Source organism: Mauremys mutica, chromosome 4, assembly GCF_020497125.1.
Source record: "Mauremys mutica isolate MM-2020 ecotype Southern chromosome 4, ASM2049712v1, whole genome shotgun sequence".
Taxonomy (NCBI): domain Eukaryota; kingdom Metazoa; phylum Chordata; order Testudines; family Geoemydidae; genus Mauremys; species Mauremys mutica.
In genome coordinates, this window is record NC_059075.1 from 31,567,824 (window position 1) to 31,594,134 (window position 26,311).

The 26,311-nt window shown below is 40.0% G+C and overlaps 1 protein-coding gene across 3 annotated transcripts in view; it reads left to right on the forward strand.

Moving 5' to 3' along the window:
- TTC7B (tetratricopeptide repeat domain 7B) overlaps positions 1 to 26,311 on the forward strand; it is a 304,133-nt gene that overhangs the window by 189,449 nt on the left and 88,373 nt on the right. For all 3 annotated transcript variants that reach the window (XM_045016346.1, XM_045016347.1, XM_045016349.1), the window contains one exon: positions 21,249 to 21,365. In XM_045016346.1, the coding sequence (XP_044872281.1) occupies positions 21,249 to 21,365 (117 nt within the window). The remainder of the gene's footprint in view (positions 1 to 21,248; positions 21,366 to 26,311) is intronic.

A 26,311-nucleotide genomic window follows, 5' to 3' on the forward strand; every position in this document is an offset into this window, starting at 1 on the left:
GATAGCCGTGTTAGTCTGGATCTGTAAAAGCAGCAAAGAGTCCTGTGGCACCTTATAGACTAACAGACGTATTGGAGCATGAGCTTTCGTGGGTGAATACCCACTTCGTCGGATGCATGTGATCCAGTATGGCAATTCCTTTATTCCTATATGTACATTTCAGTATACGTCTGTGGGTTTTTCAAATTGAGAAAAGAAAAAGATAAAGAATTGTTTACATTGAATCTTGAGCTTAAACCTAGCTCCACACTAATTCCAACGCACTAAAAAATAAGGGGCAATCTTTTATTCTTAATTTAGGACAAGATTGTGGTTTTAAGTCACTGGCCAGATTATGTGGTACAGGTCCCTTGGTGGAAAACCTAGTTGGACAGATCTTAGTGGGCTAGAATTCCTGAAGAGTCTTTGGGAGAGGGGAGAAAGGAAGTCAGTGCAGACATCAGAGTGGGAAATCTGCCAGCCTCTGAAAAAGAATGAATTTGAAATTACTCTCCTGTGCTGGTACAGCTGTATCCCTCTTAGTTCCCTTTTTGGGTGGATAATCTGCTTGGTAGCATACCCCATCATGTCATGGCTGGCCCCTGCAGAGAGTTCAAGGGATGGTGAAATTCCTTATTCTCTGTCTTCTCTCTTGGGCAGCCACAGTGTGGCCCATAATTTAAACCTGGTATTGAATTCTCCATATCATTATATTATTTTCTACAGGGATTTATCAGCAAAGCCTCAGTTATATGATCAGGTCTTATTACTATATCTTTGACTTGTAAAACATCATGTACAAATACACCTCTACCTCGATATAATGCTGCCCTTGGGAGCCAAAAAATCTTACCACGTTGTAGGTGAAACTGTGTTATATTGAACTTGTTTTGATCCACCGGAATGCGCAGCCCCGCCGCCCCGGAGCACTGCTTTACAGCATTATATCCAAATTTGTTATATCGTGTGGCGTTATATCGAGGTAGCAGTGTATTTGACAGTTTTTTTATTCTACAAAAGTGCTTTGGATGTAAGCTGACTCTATTTTCCCTCTCTGCAACTGCTGACAGATGACGCAGCCCCATTCCCTCTCCCCCACCACCTGTGAGAAGAGATCCCTATAACACACCTCAAAAGTTGCTAATTTTCAGTATGCTCAAACATTCCTTGATTCATTCTATTTTCTTTAGTATTTAATTGGGTTTTTTGTACATTTCAATTGTTTTCTATTTTTTCTCTGGGGACACAGGCCAGGATATCCCGAATCTTAGTAAATTAAATAGTATGGGGCTTCTGAGTCTCCTCGTTGCTGCATATCAGAGACTCCCCTATCAAAGTATAATTTAAAACTTTTTTGCATGTGTGATAAATGAAGTGTGTGGGAGGGGGCGGGGGGGAGGTAGCTCCTTTTGATGGACACCCAGCCAGCCAGTTAGCTGTAAAATCCCTCTTGGTAGCTGTTCTCTGCATGCTTTACCTGTAAAGGGTTAAAAGTCCCCCAGGTAAAGAAAAGGAAGTGGGAACCTGACCAAAAGAGCCAATGGGAAGGTAGAACTTTTAAAAATTGGGAAAGAAACTTTCCCTTTGTCTATTGTTCTCTCTGGGTTGCAGGGACATGGAGCACCAATGCTGTAAGAAGCTTTAAGCCAGGTATGATTATAGATTATCAATTCATACCTCAAACCTACTTATCTGAAGCCTCAGATATGTAAGTAAAATTAGGGAATGTCTAAAAAGACGCGATTAGGTTTATTTCTGTTTATTTTTTAAGGCTTGTGGACTCCTCTGTACTAACCCCAGATGCTTTGTTTGCTTGTCACCTTTAAACTAACCCCCAAGAAAGCTATCTTGGGTGCTTAATTTTTTGAATTGCTCTTTTAAAATCTAGCAAAAGCCTAAGTTCCAGATGTATTTTCTTCCTTTTTGTTTTTAATAAAATTTACTTTTTTTAAGAACACGATTGGATTTTTGGTGTCCTATGAGGTTTGTGCGTGTTGTTTAATTAGCTGGTAGCTTTAGTTTTTTTCACAGGTCTTCCCCGGATTGGGGTGGGGGAGAGTGTGTGTGTGTGTAAGGGCTTGAGGGTACCCCACAGGGAGGAATTCCCAAGTGCTCCTTCCTGGGTTCAAGGGGGTTTTGGCATTTGGGTGGTGGCAACGTTTACCAAGCCAAGGTCACAGAAAAGCTGTAACCTTGGGAGTTTAATACAAGACTAGAGTAGCAAGTATTAATTTTTAAAATCCTTGCGAGCCCCCACCTTCTGTACTCAAAGTGACAGAGTGGGGATTCAGCCTTGACAGCATGGATATAGAAGTTGCTTTACAGCTTGTTGAAGATAATCCTCTCTTTGTGGAAAAACTAAATTTAAAAAACAAATACATAGTGTATGTGAATTATGCCATTTATTATTTAATTTACATTGTGCATAACTGAATACCACTACATACTACACTGTGTGCCTTCCTGCCATTCTTACGGGGCTTTTGTTTTGTATTTGTTTTTTTCCAGTCTAGTGGCTTTAATTTCAAGTTTGCATGTGATACCTTCATAAAACACAAGGGAAAGCTGTAAACTGGTAATAGAAGCTGTGCTGATAAAACAGTTCTTCCTGGTCCTCCTCTCTTCTTGCTAAGATGCATTTTGCCTAACTGCTGATTGATGGGTGAATGCTAACTGCTGGTGTTCAACATTTTAATCCTTTAAAATTTGGTGCCTTTCCAAGATTGATTCTCACGCTGGCACCGCGCATGTCAGAAATATGCTATTGGTATATCCCCCAAATTTGCATCTTGGTCTTACAGGGACCCTGGTTTATTGCTCTAATAGGCAGCCAAGAAAAACTGCTGAACAAACACAGCCATTCATATACACTTTTTGCAGTGTGACCCCTTTGTTAAGAAATAGAGAGTTTGCTCCAGGCCCGAGAACCATCCTAAGCAAAAGAAGTCATGGGAGAGAGTGAATACCACATTCTAGTGTTGCCTGCAAGTCATAGCATCTTCTCCACATGAAGAGTTGACATCTCATTCTTTGCAACATAGGGAGGAAAAAATAAGATGAAGAAGTAATAAATCCACCAGATGGAGGAAGTACATGCTGCTTAGATCATTTTTCCAGGACGAATTTAAAAGCTGTATGCTTGGCATACCAACATTGCTGCAAGGTATTTTGCTGAAGACAACCATATTCTGTGGTGAAGAAATGTAACACCTTTCACATCTAGAATTACCTAAAATTTTGAATCTATTACCACACCACTGCGTAACCTAAAGAAAAAGCTTCTACTCCACCCTTTTTCTTCACAAGTATCAGAATCCAAACTTACACAAAAGGACATAACCTCATCCCATCCCAGCACTCTTAGGCTTTGTCTACACTGGCAAGCGAAAGAGAACATTTTTGTCGTTTAGAGGTGTTTAAAAAAAACACCCTCCCGAAAGACAAAAGCTTTGTTGACAACAAGCGCTGGTGTGAACAGCGCTTTGTCGGCTGGAGCGCTCTCTTGCCAACAATGCTAACGCCGCTCGTTGAAGGTGGAATTTTTTTGTCTGTAGGAGCTCTCTCCTACCGACAAACAGCTGCTACACTGCATGCCTTTTAGCAGCACGGCTGTAGCGGCACAGCCGTGTTGCTGAAAGTTGCATAGTATAGACATAGCCTTAGATTGCTTTCTCATCAAACTCAATCAGCCTACAAACGCAAAGATACAGACTAGAACATTTCCTCTTGTTGTTATTTCTGCAAAGTTCAACTGTAGGACTTGTCTGCCAAACTATGGCCACAGAGAGATATTGAGTAGTAGTTGCCTGTTTGGTGTAGAGTAAATATAGGTTTGTTTAACAGGTACCCATTTTATATGTTTGGGTGCATGTTCAAGAAAATTACCTGTGGTGACGTTTACGTTGTGTCAAGAGTTTCAAAATGAAATGAATTACTTTAAGCACATTTTAAACACACCTCTATTCCCTTTTTCTGCCCCACTCCCATGTGCATTTACTGTAAAGCTGTTTCTATGATTAATACTGCTTTTTTGTGAGACTTACATTGATGATGTAAGACTTGTGAAAATACTGAGGGGAAAGAACATAGAAAACTACTTGTGCAAGTCTTTGTCAAGGCTGCTGCTATGTTCCCCAGGCAAGTTTCCAATGGCTGTCCTGGCAGGCCATGCACATACAGGATCCCACAGTAAATAATTTTTTTGACACTGCAAAAAACTTTTCAGCCTAATTTGAGTTCTGCTTGTGACTAAAATATCAAAGTAAATTTGCCGCAGTGCTAGTGTTGGTGAGGAGAGAGAGAACTAGACGTATTAGGTGCTAGAATGTTGATGATGAGTGTGGCATAATGACTAAGTAGACAAGACGTTTGTCCCCCTCTGCAAAGAGGATAGAGTAAATAAGTTATGAAAATGTTGCCTTGATATTTGATTGCAAATAACTGTTTTATCCTTCAATTGCCTGTGTTCCACCCGTTTGCTTAAGACAGAGATTTTTGTAAATTTTCATTATGAACTTCGTATTGTTTTGTTCTTACAAGAAACTGTTTCCCCTCTGCCTATCAGTTGATAAGAATTCTAGTTAATACTGTGAAAGAGTAGATTTTGTTCAAATCAGGTTCACAATCTTGTGCAAAGCATGTATCTGTATAATACAGTTATATATGAAATCACTGTATTTTAGTCACAAAGAGAGAGAGATTAGTGACAGTCCTTTACTTAAAATCTCAATTTTTACAATTCCCAAACTTCCTGTCTTTTATTGTTGTCTCATGAGGTACGTGTTTCTATATGGTCTCTGCTATTTATAGTATAAAATCTTTAAATACCTTTTTATTAATTCTACCTCATGCTTAGCCATCAAATTATCACTTAGTAGGATGGATTCATGTTTCATAATTAAATATTTATGTAGTCTCTTTTTCACCTTAGTATTTTTTTAACTTATGGTATTATGTTACCAAATCAATAGGTCTAGTATGTTACCTGAGATCATCCTGATTTAATGAAAAGCCACTTAAAACAATAAGTAATAAACAATAACTGCTAATATGCTGCAAATTAGTGATGACTCCAAGAGATGACAGCTGACAGGCTTTTTAAAGTAGCAGGCATAAGGAACAGCAGAAGGGATATTTGAGGAATGCAAGAATCTTATTTTAATGTTAAGCTGTAAGCTCAAAAAAGGAAAGACATATGGTAACAGGTCTGAAAGCAACTGAAGACTAAGCTCACTGTTTAAACATTTACATTTGTTGAAGTGTGGTAGAAAACTTTTTTGTTACAAGAATATTTCATAAAATTTTAAGCAAATGTATTATCTTAATTGAAAACTCTAAAATTCTTCCTAGCCCATGGGAATTTTTTCTGAGCTACACTATTTCAGGAGTCAGCAGTGGAATATGGAGCCCTTTATTTTTCCCCAGGTCAATAATGGCTGCAAGTCATATTCATTTGATTACTGTCCATTATCCTAAGTGAAATGAGTTGTTGTTCGAGTTCTTGTTCATGTCAATTCCATTCAGGTGCGTGTGCGCGCTCACATTAGCCGGAAGATTTTTCCCCGAGCAGCATCCCTGGGGTTGGCCTGAGCACCCCCTGGAGTCGTGCCTTAATGGCACTCAATAAAGGGCCCTGCCAATCCGCCACCCCCTCAGTTACTTCTTACCACCAGTGACAGTAGCTGGATCTTCCCCTTGCTCTTGCTTCAGCATGCAGCTTAGCAGTACTTTTGGTTTTTGCTGTAGATAGATAGTTCTAGTTGGTTAGTATAGCATAGTTAGTTCACTTACAAGTTTCAGTTACAGGGGGTTCCTTCCCCCCCCTTATTTGTCACTGGGGCAGGCCATGATCCCCGGGCTTCAAGATTGGGGGAGGGATAGCTCAGTGGTTTGAGCATTGGCCTGCTAAACCCAGGGTTGTGAGTTCAATCCTTGAGGGGACCATTTAGGGAACTGGGGTAAAAATCTGTCTGGGGATTGGTCCTGCTTTGAGCAGGGGGTTGGACTAGATGACCTCCTGAGGTCCCTTCCAACCCTGATATTCTGTGATTCTATGATTTGCGAGGACTGCGCAAAACACATGCCTAAAAGTGATTCCCACACCTCCTGTTTATAGTATCTGGGGGAGGGTCACCAAAAAGACTGCTGCAAGATCTGTCAGGAATTCTGACCAAGAACACTTAAAGAGAGGGAGCAGCACCTTAAAATCCTCCTCATGGAGACAGCTCTCCGATCTCAGTCAGACCCAGGCGCCGGGGTTCCCGCTCCCAGTTTCTTTTTCAGTGCTCCGGTGCCATCTTTGAAACATCCAGTGTCCAAAAAAGACTGCCAAGGAGGCTCGGCACCACCATGGAGCCTCTCGGGCACTCCAGCCCTCACAGCCACGAGTGGTCCCTTCACCCGGACGTCGTGAATTCAGACTTCCAGAGGTGGAGATTTCCCCAGATACACCTCTTAGCTACGCAACACAACAGGAAGTGCCAGCAGTTCTGCTCCTTCTAAAATCACAGCCCAGGCTCCAGCGCGGACGCGTTCCTCCTCCCATGGGGAGGTTGTCTCCTATATGCCTTTCTGCCCATACCGCTCATTCCCAAGGTGGTACTCAAGATCCAGAGGGAACAAGCTCAGATCATCTTGATAGCTCCAGCCTGACCCCACCAGCACTGGTACACATCTCTCCTAGACATGTCTGTGGAAGCTCCAGTCGCCCTGCCGCTCTTCCCAGACCTTCTGATACAAGATCACAGTTGTCTCCAACATCCGAACCTCGGGTTGCTGCACCTCATGGAGTGGAAGCTCCGCGGTTGAACCTGGTGAAGCTTTCCTATTCAGACCAGGTTAGACAAGTCCTCCTTGGCAGCAGGAAACCCTCTATGAGAGCTACCTACCTTGCCAAGTGGAAGAGATTTTCAGTCTGGTCGGCACAGCGCTATTCATTCCCGATGCTAGCCTCAGTACTGCTTATTCTGGACTATCTCCTCCATTGAAGCAGCAAGGGCTTTCAGTGTCATTAGTAAGGGTTCACTTGGACACCATCTTAGCCTTCCACCAGGGCGCGGAGGGCCACTCTATGGTCAGCCAATTTCTAAAAGATCTCGACAGGCTACACCCTCACGTCCAGCAGCCTGTCCTGGCTTGGGGCCTCAACCTGGTCCTTTATAGACTCATGGGACCGCCCTCTGAACCCTTGGCATTGTGCTCCCTGTTCTACCTCTCTTACAAGGTCATGTTCCTGGTAGCGATAACCTCGGCCACAAGGGTGTCTGAACTTAAGGCCCTAACATCAAAGTCCCCTTACACCGTGTTCTATAAGGACAAGGTTCAGCTCAGTCCTCATCCTGCTTTCCTACCAAAGGTTGTGTCGCAGTTTCACATCAACCAAGACATCTTTCTCCTGGTATTCTTCCCTAAGCCGCATTCCAGCGGCAGGGAGCAGAGACTTCATTCACTGAATGTCCATAGGGCACTAATCTTTTACATCAAGAGAACAAAGCCATTCAGAAAATCAGTCCAGTTATTTGTGGCAGTGGTGGACAGAATGAAAGGTCTGCCTGTGTCGTTGCAATGCATTTCGTCACGGATCATATCCTGCATTCATGAGTACTACAGCCTGGTGGGGATTCCTGCACCTCCAATCACTGCACACTCCACTATGGTGCAGGCTTCATCAACAGCGTTCCTGGCTCAGGTTCCCACTCAGGAAATCTGCAGAGCAGCGATGTGGTCCTACATTCATACTTTCACCACACACTATGCGGTTATCCAGCAGGCCAGAGACGATGCGGCCTTCGGATGAACAGTGCTCCAATCTCCCTGGAGTTCTGGGGTGGCAGGGGCAAGATGGAGCTCCCACTGCGAGCCAGGGGACCCGCCAGTTCCCAACAGCTGCTGCGGGTGGCAGGGGTCCACAACTCCAAGCCACGGATGGCCAGAGACCCTGGAGCTCCGAGCCCCGGTGGGCGGTGGGCCTCGAGATCCCCATTTTGTCATGGATATTTTTAGTAAAAGTCACAGGACAGGTCATGGATTTCCACATGACCTGTCTGTGACTTTTACTAAAAATATCCATGACAAAATCTTAGCCTGACTCATACATCTTGGAGGGAGTATAAATATAAATGTAGATGTATCCACCTAGATCAGTTGTTCACAACTCCCCTGGATGTATAAATAGGGGAGTAGTGAGTAGAAAGGTGATTTTTACCTCTGTATATGGTATTCATGGGATGGATCCTGGAATACTGCTTGCCATTCTGGTGACCACTTTTAAAAAGGGTGTTGAAAAATTTAGTGTGTGCAGAAAAGAGCCCCCCAAAATTATTCAAGGGCTAGAGAAAATGTCTTAGCCCTGGTCTACACTGGGGGGTGGATCAATCTAAGTTACACAACTTCAGCTACCTGAATAACATAGCTGAAGTCGACATATTTAGATCAACTTACCATGGCGTCTTCACCGTGGTGAGTCAACTGGTGCTGCTCTCCCGTCGACTCTCCCTGTGCTTCTCGCAGCGCTGGAGTACAGGAGTCGATGGGACAGTGCTTGGGGGTAGATTTATTGCGTCTAGACTAGACGCGATAAATCGATCCCCGCTGGATTGATTGCTGCCCACCAATCCAGCGAGTAGTGTAGACATACCCTTACAGTGAGAATCTTAAAGAATCTCTATTATTTTATCAAAAAGAAGACAGAGAGGTGATTGATTAGTATATAACTACTTTCATAGGTAGAAAATGCCAGGTATTAAAGGGCTTTTTTTAATCTACTGGAGAAAGGCAAAACGAGACACAGTGACTAGAAGTTGTAGCCACATAAATTCAAATTAGAAATTAGGCACAAATGTTAATAGTGAGGTTGATTTAACCATTTGAACAAACTACCAAGGGAGGTGGTGGATCCTCCATCTCTTGATGTCTTCATATCAAGACTGGATGCCTTTCAGAAAATGATATTTTAGTCAAATGTGAGTTATTTGGCTCAATATGGGGAACTGATTTAAATGTAATGGCCTGTGATACACAGGAGATGAGACTCGATGATCTAATGGTTTCTTCTGGTCTTAAACTCTATGACTCTATCCAATACTTAGTTTGGCAGGTGTCATTTTAACGTTCAAAGTGGCATGTTCACAGCTTCATATTAGTCAACTCTGATACTTCAGTATATTAGACTGGTGTTCATCAAAAACAAAAGATGATAGATACACCAACATTAAATTATACTGAGATGGAATATATTTAATTTAGTGTACATGTCACCTGATTTTTAAATTATTTAAGTTGCATTAATACTATCAAGCAAGTTTTGGCTTTAGGCTGCTCTAATTTACGACAACTGGCTATGTTCCCTAAGTGATCATGCACCAGCTGTGAATTGGCAGAGTCAAGCTTTGATCTCCCTGCACTAACATGGTGCTGTCTGCCCTTGGCAAGACCCCCTAAGCTGGGATGGGGAAGTCAGTATAAGAGTTTTGTCCGCTGCTTTTATGACATAAGAGAGTATTCCTGCTGGGGAAATTTTCAACAGCAAAGCTGCAACCAGAGTCTGGCCCTTTGCTCCTTCCAGGCAGGGCAAAGGGGACAGAACTAGAGCAGTTGTTGCTCCGTCTAACATATTTAGAAAAGAAGGTATTTTTTTTCTAACTCCTGTTTAATGGTGGTGGTGAAAAGAATTATTAAATATGGTTACTGTTAATTGTAAGAGATGAATAGGCTTGGAAACTGAACTCCTCCTTACAGGTGGACACATCAGAACAATAGTCTGACCTGGCATAATACAGGCCAAAAAAACTCACTCAGCAATCTCTGCATCAAGCCCATCACTTCTCGTTGTGCTATTGCATAACTTTAAGGAAGATATCCAGTTTTGATTTAAAGTGATGCAAAATCTACCACATCTCTAGGTAAATTGTTCTGAATGATAAATTACTGTTACTTTGAAAAACATGAACTTATTTTTCATCTTAATTTGTCTAGCTTCAGCTTCTGACCATTGGATCTTGTTATGCCTTTCTGATAGAATAAAGACAGTATCAGAAATCTTCTCTATGTAGTACGTAGACCAGGGGTCCCCAACGCGGTGCCCGCGGGCACCATGGCATCTAAGTGTGCCCGCGTACTGGCCGGTGGACGAGCATCCGCCGAAATGCCATCGACAAGCTGCGTCACCCAGAGGCGTCGCCGCCGATTTTCGGTGGTATTTTGGCAGCGACGCCTCTGGATGACACTGTTTGTCGGCGGCATTTCGGCAGCGACGCCTATTGACGTTGCCCCTGGGCGGAATTTCAGCGGATGCTCGTCCGCCGCCACGGTCCTCTGTGGCTTGTCGTCTGGTGGGTGCCAAAAGGTTGGGGACCACTGACGTAGACCATGATCAAGTCACCTCTTAACCTTCACTTTGATAAACTAAATGTATTGAGCTTCTTTAGTCTCACTCTAAAGCTTGTATTCCAGACTTTGAATCATTCTTATAGCTCTTTCCTGAATACCTCCAATTTTTCAACATCCCGTTCATAAATGTGAACACCAAGATGTAATGATTTCACTAATGCCATAGACAGAGGTAATACCAACTCTTAAACCCATGTTTGATGCTCACCAGCTTATATATCTGAGCTAGACTTTTGTTTGCTTAGCTAGATGTAGCATTGCACTTGGGAGCTCATGTTAATTGTTATCTGCCATGATCCCAAGTCCTTTTCAGTGTTACTGCCTTCCAGGGTATAATCCCTCATCTTGTAAGTGAGACCTACGTTCTTTTTTTCCTGGGTAGGACCTTGCATTTGGTTGTATTAAAATGAACATTCTTCAAATGCACCCACCTCACAAAGTGATCTAGGTTCCAGTGTAACTCACTTGTCCCCAATATTATTTACCAGTTCACCAATTTTGATGTTAGCTGGAGATTTTACTGGTAATGATTTTATATTTTCTTCCAGAACACTGAAAATATACAATAGCACTGAGCAAAGAATAGATCCCTGTGGGACCTTACTCAGAACACCTGTAATGGATGGCAATTCTCCATTACAATTACTTTTTGAGGTCTATCAATCATTTTTACCTCACTTAATGTGGGCTACATTGATTTTTGTTTAATGTTAATTTTAATCTAATTAAGAGATATGACTTACAGAAGTTTTAAGTATATTATGTCAAGAGTATTACACTTTATCAGCCAATCCTGGAATCTCATACAAAAATTATATCATGTTTGTCTGATGGCATATTTTCCATGAACGATATTGATTGGTATTAATTATGCTACCATCCTTTAATTCTTTACGGATTCCGTCTCATATTAACCTTTTCATGATTTTGCCTCCGATCACTGTCAGGCTAACAAGCCTATAGCTTCCCAGGTCATCCCATTTACCCCTCTCAAATATTAGCACAACATTAGTTTTTAACAAGTTATCTGGCGTTTTCCCAGTTGCTTCAAAATTTCTGGCACTTTCCAAATTGCTACTTACTTGTGGGACTAAAATGGAACATCTTTTGCAGTAGATTATGCAGCTCTTTATAATGTGATAATTTGTCTCCATTCTTATGTGCTTTGATCAGTAATGAAATAGTTAACAATGATGACATTTAAGTTATTCTTGTAAATGTAAGCTACCATAAACATTAACACAGTAGTTGACAACTCTCAAAATTATTGATTCAAACTCTCTGCAAACTCAGGCAGACATTATTGTGTTGGTGAATGTCACAGTTATGGGGCTAATATCAGATGTTGGGCATTTCATACCTTTACCTGTCTTGGGGTAGAATTTCACAGTTCTCCCACTCTACCCCCAGACACTCTATCTGTGTCAACCACTTATTACCAAACAGGCCCAGCTAAATTTTGGCACCTGCGTGATTTTCTCTTTAGGAATATGTGACCAATGATATAGTGACCTGCAGTCATCTTAAAACAAATAGGTTTATTAGCCCCTGGAGCAAAACTTTAGAGAAAATGAGTTTTAAAAAACCCAAACACATATTTAGTCTCATCTACGCTTATGATTCAATACAAGCTACGTTAAATGGGCTTCCCTTTTGAGTTACTGGAATAGAACAGACCCAACTTGCATCTTTTTAGGAAGCTGAGGAACTCTTGGGGCCCAACCAGCAAGTCAGCCCTAGTTGGTTTCCTCCCCTCTCAGGACCAGCCTTTTCTCAAAGTCCCAACCTGCTTGCGTGTGTCCAAGTCCTGTTGCCATATTGCTTTCTTATAGACTTTTTTAGAGGGCCTAGGTGTGAAGTCTTTCTTTTTTCCCCCAGTTGTCCAGTCCAGCCCACCTAAGAGAATGTCCCTGAGATCATTGCTCCATTGTTTGGCAGTTAGGTCCATTTAGTCTTAATGGCTTGCGGTCATTGGTCTTGTGACTGTGGAGGATGGTGCTGAAAGTGTCTGCTGCCCTTTGATATTCCAGCACTCCATCTCAGACACCCAATACATAAATTATATGTTGGGTTTCAGATCAATATTCATCTCAGTTACATTCAGTTCATGTTTTGAAGTTTTTCTTCACAACCATGATGGCAAGAGATTTACTTTATAATAACCATTTTTAAAAAATGAGATTTTGGAGACCAAGGTGGAAAGCCTCATCCCTCCCACTAAACAATAAGTATGAGGTCACCTACCCAGTGCAATGTGACCCAACTCAAGATTTGGTTTGTAGAGTCTTTGTTAATTTTTTTTCATAAACTCAAGTTTTATAAGGCATCCTACTCACTTCTGTGCTGTTTAAATAATTATAAAATCTTCAAGTGATGGTTTAAAAATAATAATGCTATAGCGCTGTTAGGATTACTTTTTTTAAATTTTCACTTTTACCATTTAACATACTGGTACTTCATTTTTAAAGGATACCTATTAAATTGCATTGTCACTGCTAAACAAATCTGAATAAGAACAGTCAATTTATTGTGTGAGGGAATGCAAACTAAAAATATGATGGAACATTTGTTTCTCTAATGCAGTAAATGTTCTTAGAACAGTATCTACACATTCTTGAGGGATATTTTTTATTCTTTTTAGAAAGGGATCCTCTCCAGGCCTCTGTGGGCCCAAAGAATCCCTTTTTGTTTCTTCCCAGCTGATGCCATCCTCAAGGCCACCCCAATGATGTTCTTAGTTCTAGTTGAAGAGTGATGGATTGAGATTCTTTTCTAAACCCATATATATGACGCTGTTACTTCAACTCTAAGATTCTCTAAAGAATAATACAGGACACTCCCAGCCTTTGAGTAACAGACTTGACATGGAAATAAATCCCAGATCCCTTGCATTTGTTGGGAGCTCTTACGCACTAACTACACAACCAGCATATCATCCTATAAAATGGGCTTTAAAAGAAACATATTCTGAGTAAATGAAATGTTTGTGGTCTATTTATCTGTTTTTAAATTCAGTCTAGATACCGTTTCCAAGCATTCTACATAATCTCAGCATTCAGAAAGTTGTTGTTTTGTGCATCAGTATAATTTTTCTTATTCAGTACTGTTAATTAATACACTTTTCCTACAACTATATGGAAGTTGGAGAGAATTATTGCCTTACTTTTATTCTTTCCTAATCTTTTCCAGTTTGATACTATCATGTATTCATCAGAAAAATGCTTTGCAAAGCATATTAAAGGTTAGCTAGATTAGAAATACAAACTGTTGCATTATTCAAAGAGACTATCTGGAATTCTGTAATGGTCTCATTTTTCAATTGTATAGAATGTAATACAATAAAAGTCAGTTACTTTGGGGTACAAAATTACTTTTTTCATCACACAGTGCATACAGGTACCTTTTCTTGAAATAGCTTTTAAATGCTAGTTTCTTTGAATGTGCATCGTTCTTTGTCGCTTGCCAAGAATGGTTGGCTTAACCCTGTGGCAACACAACGTGGCATTTCTTATGTTCTTCATGCCCTGAATGTGGTAAGTACCATACAGAATGAAAATCAAGGAGTTATGAAACTGGAGGGCTCCGAGTACCATAGTGATGAGTGATAAATACCTAGTAGATAGGATGGAAGAAGAATGTGAGGACATTGGATTGTAGCATTTGAAGAGAGACAAACAGCAGCTTAGTGACTTGAGCCACTGTTAGCCAAATTCAGTCCTGTTTTATGCTGGCTTTATGGTGGAAAGTTTGCTTTGGAGAGGCTATGGTAGCTGGAGCTTCCCCTCTGGTAGCTCAATTGGTGGATGGGTCTAGCAGGCCAAGGAGGAGGAGGCATGATTAGGGCTGCAATATTGCTGTGTACTGAATCTTCTCCTGCAGCCTTTCTTCCCAGTGCAGCCAGTAGGTGTGTAAGTCCTGCAGCAAACTGATTTCCCCCTTCCTTTTTCTCCTGACTACTTCCTATCGAGCTCTCATGCTTCATGAATATTCAGATGTTTGTGTTGTTCCAGTCATGTTATTTGGAGGCAGCTAAGTTCTATCCTTATAGATAGAAAGCTTTTCTCAATATCTAACTTAAATCTCTCTTGCTGAAAACCATGCTGATTATTTCTTGTCCTGCCCTTTGTTGACATGGAGAACAATTGATCACTGCCCTCTTTACAACAACTTTTTATGTATTTGAACTGTTATCATGTACCTCCCCTAGTCGTTTCTTCTCTAGACTACGTGTGCCCAGAATGACATTTGCTTTTTTCTTAACAGCATCCAGTATTGCCAACCCATATGATTTTTTTTTGTAAGTGACAGGATATCAGAGGATACTAGAGCTCAGCACAACTCTACTCCCTTCTTCCCCTCACTTTTCCTGTGATAAAGATGAACAGGACAGTGCCTCTGTTTGTCCCCCCCATCCCCTTGCAGCTCCTGGCCTGGGAAGGGTATGGAGAGACTGAGTTCCTGGAGCAGCCCCCACCAGCCTGGGAAGCAGGAGATGGGACCCTATTGCAGCCTCACAGGTCTGGGTGAGGGGGTACAGACGTGAGGCTGGGGATGGGGATTGAATTGGTGGGTTGTGGGACTGATGTGGGCACAGTCGGGCAGGATTAATTGCTGGGCAGGGGAAGGCAGATGTGGGGGTGAGAGCTCCAGCAGCAGGGGCCAAAATCACCTTTCCCAGTAAATGTGGAAGAATGGTCAAAGCTAATTCCCTCCCTCCCCCACACACACTGGACATGGGCAGGAGGGTTCAAATATCAAAAGACAGACCAAAACCACAACATAATCTTAAAAAAAAAAAAAAAACCCACCATGAAATTTGGGCCAATCTCATGACTCTTGGGGTCTAACCTGATAATTGTTAATCTCTTGAGGGGTCTGGCGCATGACATTTAATCTCTTGAGGGGTCTGGTGCATGACATTTAATCTCTTGAGGTTGGCAACACTGAGCATCAAACTGTTGACTCATGCTTAATTTGTGATGCACTATACCCCCCCACACACCCCAGATCTTTTTCTGTAGTACTGCTACTTAGCCAGTTATTTGCCATTTTGTATTTGTGCATTTGATTTTTGCTTCATAAGTATAGGACTTGACACTTGTCTTCCTTGAATTTATTTAATTGATTTCAGAGCAGTTCTCCAATTTATGAATCATTCTGCCATGGTGATTTCTAAAGGTGGGAAGGAATGTCCCTGTGAGATTTACATCCAGGATTCGCAGGGCTGAATCCTGAATGTCCTGAACATAATTATAAGCAGAGCAACATATTTAGCTCCTGGGTTTTCCCCAATTCAGGAAAACCCTATGGAATTTTGTTTTCACAAAAAATGAGAATTGTTATTGAACTGCTTACAGACTCCAGACTGAGTGAGATTTCTCTGATCCAAGTGCCACCAACTATCCCAAATTGTTACATTTTTGTTTTTTTATTTTTGGTGCCAACTTTGCAAGTGAACCTCTTAGCCCCACCTTTGCGTCTTATTTTCAAAACAAAAGATTCTCTCCATTCAGACAGCTCTCTAGTTGTTCTAACCTTATGTCTGAGCTTTTGCATATTCATTTTATTGTCTGGAGGTGTCAAACTAAATCCAGCTTGCTGTCTGCCTTTAAAGAAACTGTTCATATATTTTATTTCCTTTTTGATTTAATCTATATGTAGAGGAGTGGACTCACCCCTGCGGCGCCTCCTGCTGGTGACTCCTGGGAATTAGCTCATTCCAGCTCTGGAGCGCCCTCTGCAGGCCGGTGATCCGCCTGTCCTCTGGCCCCTGTGTCCCTCCCTAGACCCGGTGCCTTTTTACCTGGGGTGCTGCCCCCTAGCAGTAATCTCCTCAGTCTTAGGGTCTCCCCTCCCTGGGGAACTCCCACCCACTATTCCCACCTCGCCTCAGTATAAGGCTACTGCCAGTCATCGTCTAGCCCCTACGCCCTGGGTCATACTTCAGTATCAGCCACTCATCACTGGCAAGGTTGGGTTTGAACCTACTGCCTTTGCCTACCCCTGGGCTGCCCTCTGCAACCCCCAGTACCTGTTGACCTTGTGCTAGGCCACAGCCTGGGGCTTTCCATGCTGGAGCTCCCCAGCTAGTCTGCCTTTCCCCAGCCCTGCTCCACTCAGGTACTTTGTCTCTAGCTCCCTGCAGCCAGGCCCTTCTCCCTCTACAAACAGAGAGAGACTGTTACTCCTGGCTTCCCTGGCCTTCTTATAAGGCCCTGTTGCTCAGTTTGGGGCCTGGCCCCAGCTGCAGCCACTTCCCCCAATCAGCCAGAGTTTTACCTTGCCCAGCCTTCTGCAGGGCTTTTCCAACCCCTTCCAGGCTGGAGTGGGTGGTCGCCCCGCTACACTATATCAAATATAAATTAACAGATTACCATCCATGATGTTATGTCTTTGCCTTTCAATACATTTCAATATATTTTTGTGCGCTAATCATTTAATAGGGAAAAAATTGCACAAAACAGAGGACAAAGCAGTAAAAAGCAACACAAGATGAGACGAGGAAATTCATAGATAACATCACCAAAGAAGCTGATGCTGAAAGAGATGTTAGTAAAATACTTTATCAAAACTCAGCAGGGTTCTAAGTGGCAAGTTTAGACCAGCCAAGAGTCTGTTAAGAACAAACAAGGAAAAATCTGAACAACAGAAATAGAACGAAGAGCGTGATAGGCAGAATACTGTCAAGAGATCATCAGTGTTGCCATGATTTTGTCATTAGTCTCATGATAATTATTGTTTTCCTGAAAGCCCCAGCTTCTGGAATCAAGTGGATATGTGATTATTTCAGCCTTCATTCTTAAAGAAAAAGTAAGTTTCTAGCTCTCATGATTGTGGAGAAAGTTTCCTAAAATGTGACCCTAGTGCACCCTAAAGGCTCAAAAAGCAGAAGGCAAATAAAAGAACACCAAATCTATTATTTTTACATGAAGCCATTTTTGGTGAGCCTGACTCTTGATTTTTAAACATTTGGGGCTGGCAATACTGCTAAATGGACCAACCCAACAAGAAGCCTTTGACAGAGAAATTAACACCCAAAAGACAGTGTTGTAACATCTCACATTACAAACAAAGACGTGAGACTCAATAAAAAAGTTATCAGAGGGGTAGCCGTGTTAGTCTGGATCTGTAAAAGCAGCGGAGAGTCCTGTGGCACCTTATAGACTAACAGACGTTTTGTGGGTATTCACCCACGAAAGCTCATGCTCCAAAACGTCTGTTAGTCTATAAGGTGCCACAGGACTCTTTGCTGCTAATAAAAAAGTTAAAACTTGGGAAACTACAGGTGAATACCAAGTCACCAACGAAGCTTGTGAAAGCTGGCATGTGTTAAGAATGAAGCTAAAGAGTCTGCTTTGACTGGGGAGTGGGAGGAACACTACAGTAATGCTGACTGAAAGAACCCCCTTTGTTGAAATGTACTTAGAGAGGGAATATTTATGGCGCTTAACATAGAGGGTATGCACAAGAGAGGTCGTGGTTGAGCAGTACAGATAGTGGAGCATTGTTTGTGCCCCACGTAGGAAGGATTCAGATTTAATATATTAAATCCTATTAGATTTGAGTGCCCTGCTTGTGTCACTAGTCTTTTTTTCCTAGTGCTCTTCAGTACTTGGATTTTTGTGTAGCAGGTTCAATAACATTCCTGATCAACTTCTTGGACTATGACACATTTACTCTCTGATTCATACACACTGCAATATTTTTTGGACCCAGTGAATGTGATCAAGAACTTTTGAAACCTACGATAAGTTTTTCTGTTGTAACCATTTAAAAAAAAATCAAATACAATCCACCCACTAGAGGATTTGATTTTTGTTTTGATGCGGTTTCTCAGGCTTGTTTCTCATTTATATCATTATTGTAATTCTCAACATTTTCCCAGTATGACTTCACTTTGCAGTAGTTTCAGGCTATTAAATCTCTTTTGTTCCATTGTTTTTGGCTCTTTTCTAATCAGTAGATACTTTTTTTTTCTTTTTTGTACTGTAGTTTACTGCATCTGAACATACTTTAGCAGGTGAATGGGTATCTGTGACATCTATTATAGTTTTTCTGCTAAACTAAATTAGGCAGGAGCTTAGAGCAAAAGAAGTTTTGGAATAATTTTCAATTAACAAATACAGCCTGCTTGCATATTTCACTTACGTTGGTTTAGTTGGCCATCCCAGTAAGAAATTACAAGAGAGTTCCGTTGTTTCTTCATGCCTTGAAGTGACTATTGCGCCCTCCTTTTAATTGATGATTGCTTTAAAAAGGGTGGTGAAGATTTCATTTTCTGTTTCTTTACAATTTAGCCCAAGATGCTTTTTCAAATTTCATGGACATTTTACTGTGTTTTGTGTGTGCTATATTCTAAGATCAGGTTTTCTTTCCCATTTGCTTCCATTGTCATTACTTCTTGCCTACCTTGCAGGGTTACTGCTACTCTTTCTTTTGAAGTCTGCACACTAAATCCTCGATTGTTCTCTGCATATAACTTCCTTTAATTCAGCCCACACCTTTTCAACACGTATCCTGAGTCAAGTGTTTGAAAGCTGTTATTTAATGTTAATTAGAAGTTCTTTGTCAGTTTGATGTGTTGCATATGACTTCTCTTAAGCTGTGTGCTCTGAACTTGTTTTTTCTATACTGTTTAAGCCATACAAAATCTAGATATCCACCAGTATTGTCCTATCTTGATTCTAGAGAGATTTTTTCAGTCTGGTGCTATAGAAAGATAGCAAACAATGTTGTTTTTAATGCACAGATTAGAACTATGAAAGCAGACAGATAAAATATAGTCCAAGCAAAAGTTCTTAGTATTTGAATCTTCCATCAATACGTTAAATCACATTCACTTTTATTAGTGTGTGTGTTTGTTAGTCTCTAAGGTGCCACAAGTACTCCTCGTTCTTTTTTGCTGATACAGACTAACAGGCTACCACTCTGATAACTGATAATGTTACTGAAATTTGACAGAGAGATGATCATGCATTAATTACACAATTGTGAATATTTTGAACTTCTATCTGAGGATCTCAAAGCACTTTACCGAATTTATCGTTCTAATGCCCCTGAAAGCTAATAAAGAAGTACTGTCTCCATTTTATATATCATGGAATTGAGTTAGTCACTGCAAGTATAACTGATAGGGTGCCATGTTCTAACATAACATCTGAAAAATGCAGCTGAAAGGACATCTTGACATTTTGTGCAAAGGAGCAGTTAAAAATAGTCACCTTAATTCTTTTCTATAGTAATTAATTATGATAGTAACATCATTTGCATCTATCTTTGCTTTCCCTATATGAGCCATAGTGCAAGATGCCATTTTGAACTCTGTTAGGAAACTTCTTAAATTCAAATCAAACCTGAGTTTGACCTTCTCTTGATGACAACATAATGCAGAGTGAAGGTAGATTTTCCTTGTCACGCTCTCTTCCCTTTATCCTTTCTAGTCCAATAGTGTCATTTCCAATATGGCCATTTCCAATTTTTCATTGTAGTTAACAAAGAAAACTTTCAAGTGCTGATCATTGTTAAAAGTAGTTATTATGTATGGCACTGTGCAATTTTCCTCTTTGCCAGAGTGATTCACAGTTAAGCTTTTAAAATTCTTTCACTTATTGTCTACCAGGGTACTTACCTACTACCTTGCTCCCCACCCCCACCCCCCGCACACAAAAGTAGTAGTCACAATCCCAACTAAGAAATGCTGCTGTCTCCTCAGACGCAATGTGCTTTTTTCATTCTCCTTTGGGTTTCACTTAACATTATTATATCTAGTTCTGTCCTGACTAATGTAATGTCCGACTTAAACCTCTGTAGGTGAATGTGCCTGTTTGGGTGCTCATACCCCACACAATAAAAAAAACATGGTTTTCATCAGGATAGTGTATTGAAACACAAAGTAATATGAAAATATTCAATTCTGACTACACTGAGTCTCATTGTAATTGCCCTATGAAAATATCAAGTTTACAGTGTTGCTGTAGCCGTGCTGGTCCCAGGATATTAGACAGACAAGGTGGGTGAGGAAATATCTTTTATTGAACCCAGAAGAACTCTGTGTAGCTTGAGAGCTTCTCTCTTTCACCAGCTGAAGTTGGTCCAATAAAAGATATTACCTCACTCATCTTGTGTCTCCATCAAATTTACAGTATATCACTGACGTTATTGGTTTCCAAGATTGGTTTGACAATGATGATGTATCATAGAAATTGTATTCTGTAGTCAGATATTTCAGCCTTGTGTTTTCAGTCATAAAAAAGAACACTAAACTTCCACCAAGAATAAAAAACAATTTGTGAAGTCAAACGTACAGTGGTATTTAAGATAAATATTTTGTACACCACAGTTCCCAAGGGTTGTTATACATGGGTTCTATGTTAAATGTAGTCAATGTCATCTTGGATCTAGGTGCTGATTTTGACACTGAATGGTTCCCATATTGAGAATTACAAGAAAAAAATAAATATAGACTCCCCTTTGAACATAGAGTTTAATTGAAGAATGCCCCCTAGTTCAGACCAAGATATCTACATGAATGCAAAATTTTATGAAAATCAGATTTAATTTACTGTGTGTTTATGCTTCCACAACAAAAAAATGAGTTGTATGTTACCATACGTTACTTTACAAATAGGGCTCCTATTAGAATGATTTCTTTGTATGTGATGTGTACGGTAAGGAAAAATACCTAAAGAATACAATTCCATGGCATTGTGCTATAAAGTCAATATTTCAGATTCCCCTCCAGTTTGGTTCTCTGTAGATAGTATTGGGAACTTTTGTATTCTAATTTGTTTTCAAATAATTGCAAGGATCTCTCAAATGAGATTAAGGGTTTTTGCTTCAGTGTGACTCTTCAAAAAAAAAAAAAATTTCCCCTTCTCCATTAGATTATTGTTTTCAAAAGCCAAACTGGAATCCCTGTGCAGAGGCCCGGATGAGGCACTCCTTACCTGCAAACATATGCTACAGATTTGGAAGTCCTGTTACAATCTCACTAACCCTAGGTAAGATGCTAAAGAAATCTTGGATTTTGTCTCCTGATGAGTTTCAGTGTACAGAATTCCAATTTAATTACAATTCATAAATCTTTTTTCTTGGGTTTACTGCTAAGATGGTTCTTGGGATATATCTGATCTCTATTTATAAAAGGTATTTTTAAATGCATTGCTCTACAGTTTTGAGACAGAAGTGGGTGGTTACTTACAAGAAGTTTTATGATGATGAAAGCTGGAAAGGCCTGTCTTAATTTTTATTTCTGCTTTTATAAGATACATTAGAGATGGGTGGGATTCATTGATTTCTGTTTTTCAAAGGGAAAAAGGGTTAAAGTCTGATATGTTTAATGTACAATCAGATATTTACATGCCAGATGCGCTAATGATTCATATGCTTCAACCACCATTCCAGAGGACATGCTTCCATGCCAATGATGGGTTCTGCTTGATAACAATCCAAAGCAGTGTGGATCGACGCATATTCATTTTCATCATCTGAGTCAGCAGAAGATTGATTTTCTTTTTAGGTGGTTTGGGTTCTGTAGTTTCCGCATTGGAGTGTTGCTCTTTTAAGACTTCTTAAAGCATGCTCCACACCTCATCTCTCTCAGATTTTGGAAGGTGCTTCAGATTCTTAAACCTTGGGTTGAGTGATGTAGCTGTCTTTAAAAATCTCACATTGGTACCTTCTTCTTAGTTTTGTCAGATCTGCAGTGAAAGTGTTCTTAAAACGAACAACATGTTCTGAGTCATCATCCGAGATTGCCATAACATGAAATATATGGCAGAATGCGAGTAAAACAGCAGGAGACATACAATTCTCCCCCAAGGAGTTCAGTCACAAATTTAATAAACACACTTTTTTTTAACAAGCGTCATCAGCATGGAAGCCTGTCCTCTGGAATGGTGGCCAAAGCATGAAGGGGCGTACGAATGTTTAGCATATCTAGCACATAAATACCTTGCAATGCCAACTACAAAGTTCTATGCAAATGCCTGTTCTCACTTTCAGGTGACCTTGTAAATAAGAAGCAGGCAGCATTATGTCCTGTAAATGTAAACGAACTTGTTTGTCTTAGCCATTGGCTGAACAAGAAGTAGGACTGAGTGGACTTGTTGGCTGTAAAGTTTTACATTGTTTTGTTTTTGAGTGCAGTTATTTAACCCCTAAAAAATCAACATTTGTAACTTACACTTCGACGATAAAGAGATTGCACTACAGTACTTGTATGAGGTGAATTGAAAAATACTATTTCTTTTATCATTTTTACTGTGCAAATATTTGTAATAAAAAATAATAATGTAAAGTGAGCAGTGTACACTTTATATTCTGTGTTGTAATTGAAATCAATATATTTGAAAATGTAGAAAAACATCCAAACGTTTAATATATTTCAATTGCTATTCTATTGTTTGAGTGCAATTAAAAGTGCAATTAATCATAATTAGTTTTGAGTTAACTGCAATTAATCGACGGCCCTAATTATTCCTAAAATGTAAGAGCCAATATCTTCCATTATCTGGAGGGGAGGGGAGGCGTGCTAGAAATTGTGCACAAGCTACTCCAATGGGAATATTTTAGAGAGCAGGAATGATTTTTGAGAGATGAATGCAAGCACATAAGACAGCTATTTCTGGATCCTTGATTCTGAGCTTTGGTCTCTAGTGGACCTGGCCTGGCCACAAGTTAGAGAAGCTATGGGGGTGTTCTAATTTACACCACTTAAGGCTCAGCATAGCAGAGGGATGCCCTTCCTAAGACACCCCCTTAACCGGGGGCATTTGGTGTAAGGAACTAGCTCTGCCAAATTAACTGCACTTGACCAGTTATGTCCAAGTCTCTGCCCCTTGACATTGCTTTAGTGGTGCAAAGGGCCAGCCCCTAACCGAGCAGATGGTACTTCAGATTAATTTACCTTTCTGATGGGAATATAAGCAATTTTACCACAAGGGAGATAAGGGGTTCATCTTGAACTGTGCCCTCCATTGTGGTACCTTTTATACCTGAAAACGTGTTGCTTCTAAATACCTGTCTAATCCCTTGTTTGTACTAGCTATATGTGTTGTAGCTTTAGGTGTAGTTTATAGAAAAATAGTATGGTATAAGGAATATTTCTGTTTCATCTAAATTCCTGTAATGTGTGACAATTTAAAAAGCATTTGCAGGGGTGGCCTGTTGCTGGGCAAGGAGTTCATGCAGGAGAGTAGTACTATATTTTTGTTTTTCTTCCATTAAAGAGAAAAAATCCATTTAGAAGACTTGTTGAGTAGTCATGAGAACCATCTGTTTAGAGCCCAGTCCACTCTAATCTTCAGCCATGCATTTTTTAAAAGCTTATCCCCCATTCACAAATTTGGTTACTCATTGCTTGAATATAAAGTCCTCATTTTGTAATGTCACAATCTTCTGCACAGTATTTAGTTATGATGTCACAAAGAGAGTATTCTTATTGAAGGTCGGAATAAGCAGTAGGAGCAGATGAACTCTTTAAAAGCATCTTATTTTCATGAAGATATCCCTCATTTAAAAATAAAGTTGTCGAGAAAGAGATGTGGAAATAGGCTCTGTGTGTGTGTGTGTGTGTGTGTGTGTGTGTGTGTGTGATCTGTGTGTGTATATATAAAATTTTACTGTGTGTGTGTATATATATATATATATAAATAAACACAAAGTAAAATTTTGTTTTTCAGATTGTTATAAATACTTACAAGCCCAAATATTCTGTTCAGATTGTTACATCAGTAGGAAAAGGGGCTAGAAATAGATTAGAATAGGACTATTTGGCAAGGGTCCAGATAAAGTTAGTAGGTTTGTCATTTGAAAAAAATTCTAATATTCCCATTTTATATATGGCAAAAAGAGTTTCTTATCCAAATTCCCAGAATGCTCTGCTGAGCAGAATGGTTTCAATTTACTTATAAGCTTAATTGCAGCATCAGACCTGTGCATGTAACATTGTAAGCGTATCTTTATACCTTCCTACAATATGCAGTTATTCTTCTGTGCAGCACAGATGTCTAACCAAGCTTTGTCATTGCTTTCCTGATGTGCTCAGTGCTACCTAGCCTAAAAATACTTCAGTTAAGTAACAACTCCTCCAGATAACAGCAGGAATTCTGACCTGCCCTGAATAATAAAAGCTTAGTATTCTCATTACATTGGGTTTGATATCAGTTCTGAATAATAATAGTTGCCAACTCTCTTGATCTTTCCACCTCTCCTTAAGAACCTGGGAACTTCTATCTCTGTATTTGACACTAACCTAGATTTTGAGGCTGCTGATTTTGGTAGAAAAGCTCTAACAATTCAGTTACAAAAAATCTTTATAAATTACAATCAAGATCAAAGTGGATCTCAGGGAAGAGGGGGAAGCTATGAATAAATGCTGTGATACAGGAGACGTGGTTTTGCGAATCACGTCACATTGGCACTGTTATAGTTGTGATGGTATCATACACCTTCCTTATGTAGCATCTGATGTGGCATACCTCTCCAATACAGTGCTGACAGGGTTGTGGTGATGTGATATACCTACCCTAATGTAGCATACGGCATTTTTAAACCAATAGTAGTTGAACATGGAGCAGTGTTATAATTAGAAGAGGGTTCCCTTTCTAATTTGTGCTGCTGAATGAAAGTTCCCTGTCCTGACTAGCTCGACTTGCAATGGCTCATATCTCTGGTTGCAATCAGATCACCTTTTGTAGGAGAAGGTTGGACTCAGTGTCCTCATTAATCTGTTACCTATGAAAACAACTGAACTGAATACATGATATAAAAGTGCTAATACTACTCTTTCCCACGGCTTTGATCTTGTAAAACACAAGAAAACAATCTGCTCTTTGTTGAAAGTCATTTCCAGCATACAAGTAAATGTTTGCTTACTAATTGGCTATAAATCCTTAGAATTCTGCTACTCTTTAATTCCCTTATTGTAACGTATAAGGCTTGTAGAATTAAGGTGTAATACTTGCATCAAATGCAATGCATCTGTAATCTGGTTGCTAAAGTATAATGAAAATTAAAATAGGTTCTTTCTCTTCTTTTTCTATATTTTTCTCATTACAATTACAGTATAATGTATTTCCCTCCTTAAACCAATTCAGCCTAATTAAGGGAATACAGTGTACATGCGTATAACTTTCATTCAATTTCTGTATATTAAATAGGAAAGAGGTAGGCTACACCCCAGATTAGGAGCAGTGTAGGAGATCGTCACATACAGGTTTATTTTGGAATAAATACAAAATGTGAATTAACTATGGGAGGAAACCAGATAACCACCCAGAATGTCAGTGCAGTAGTTAGTTAAAAGGTAATTTACATTAAATGTTGTTCTGGTCAACGATATTTAGCGTGACATTGTTCCTGGGTTGAAGAAGTAATTAATATAGCTGTTACCAAAAAATATGTTCCAACTGATGTAATAACTATAGCTAAGGTGTCTGTATCCCAGAAAATTCTCTTCTGTTTCCTGTAGATTGCTATAATAGCATCCCTTTGCAGGGAAATTGCAGTCTAGCAATGGCATTAGTGTCATGCAAGATCTTATTGGTAACATTTTAGCAACATCTGCATAAAGAAAGAAAATAGTATCTTTCACTCTGTTTTTAAAGTATGAAACTATAATGAATTTAGTAGCTAAATTGAAAGAAAAGGGCAAAAATACATTTGAATTCAAAAGTAGGAGGCCGTTTTAAAATTGGCCCAGATTCTGATCTCTCTTAGACCCCATTTTATACTGGTGAATTAAATTGGAATTACTCTGAATTGTCACTGTTGTGAGAGGAGAATTAGGCAAGAGCATATACCATATTAAATGGGGCTATTACAATTTAGGGTTCCACTGAAAAAATGCCTTTTAAAAGGGAGAATTAACTGTGAAAAGTGTCAGATTAACAGCCGTAGAAACAAAAGTTATCTATTTATCCACAGAATGTTTAAGGCACAGACA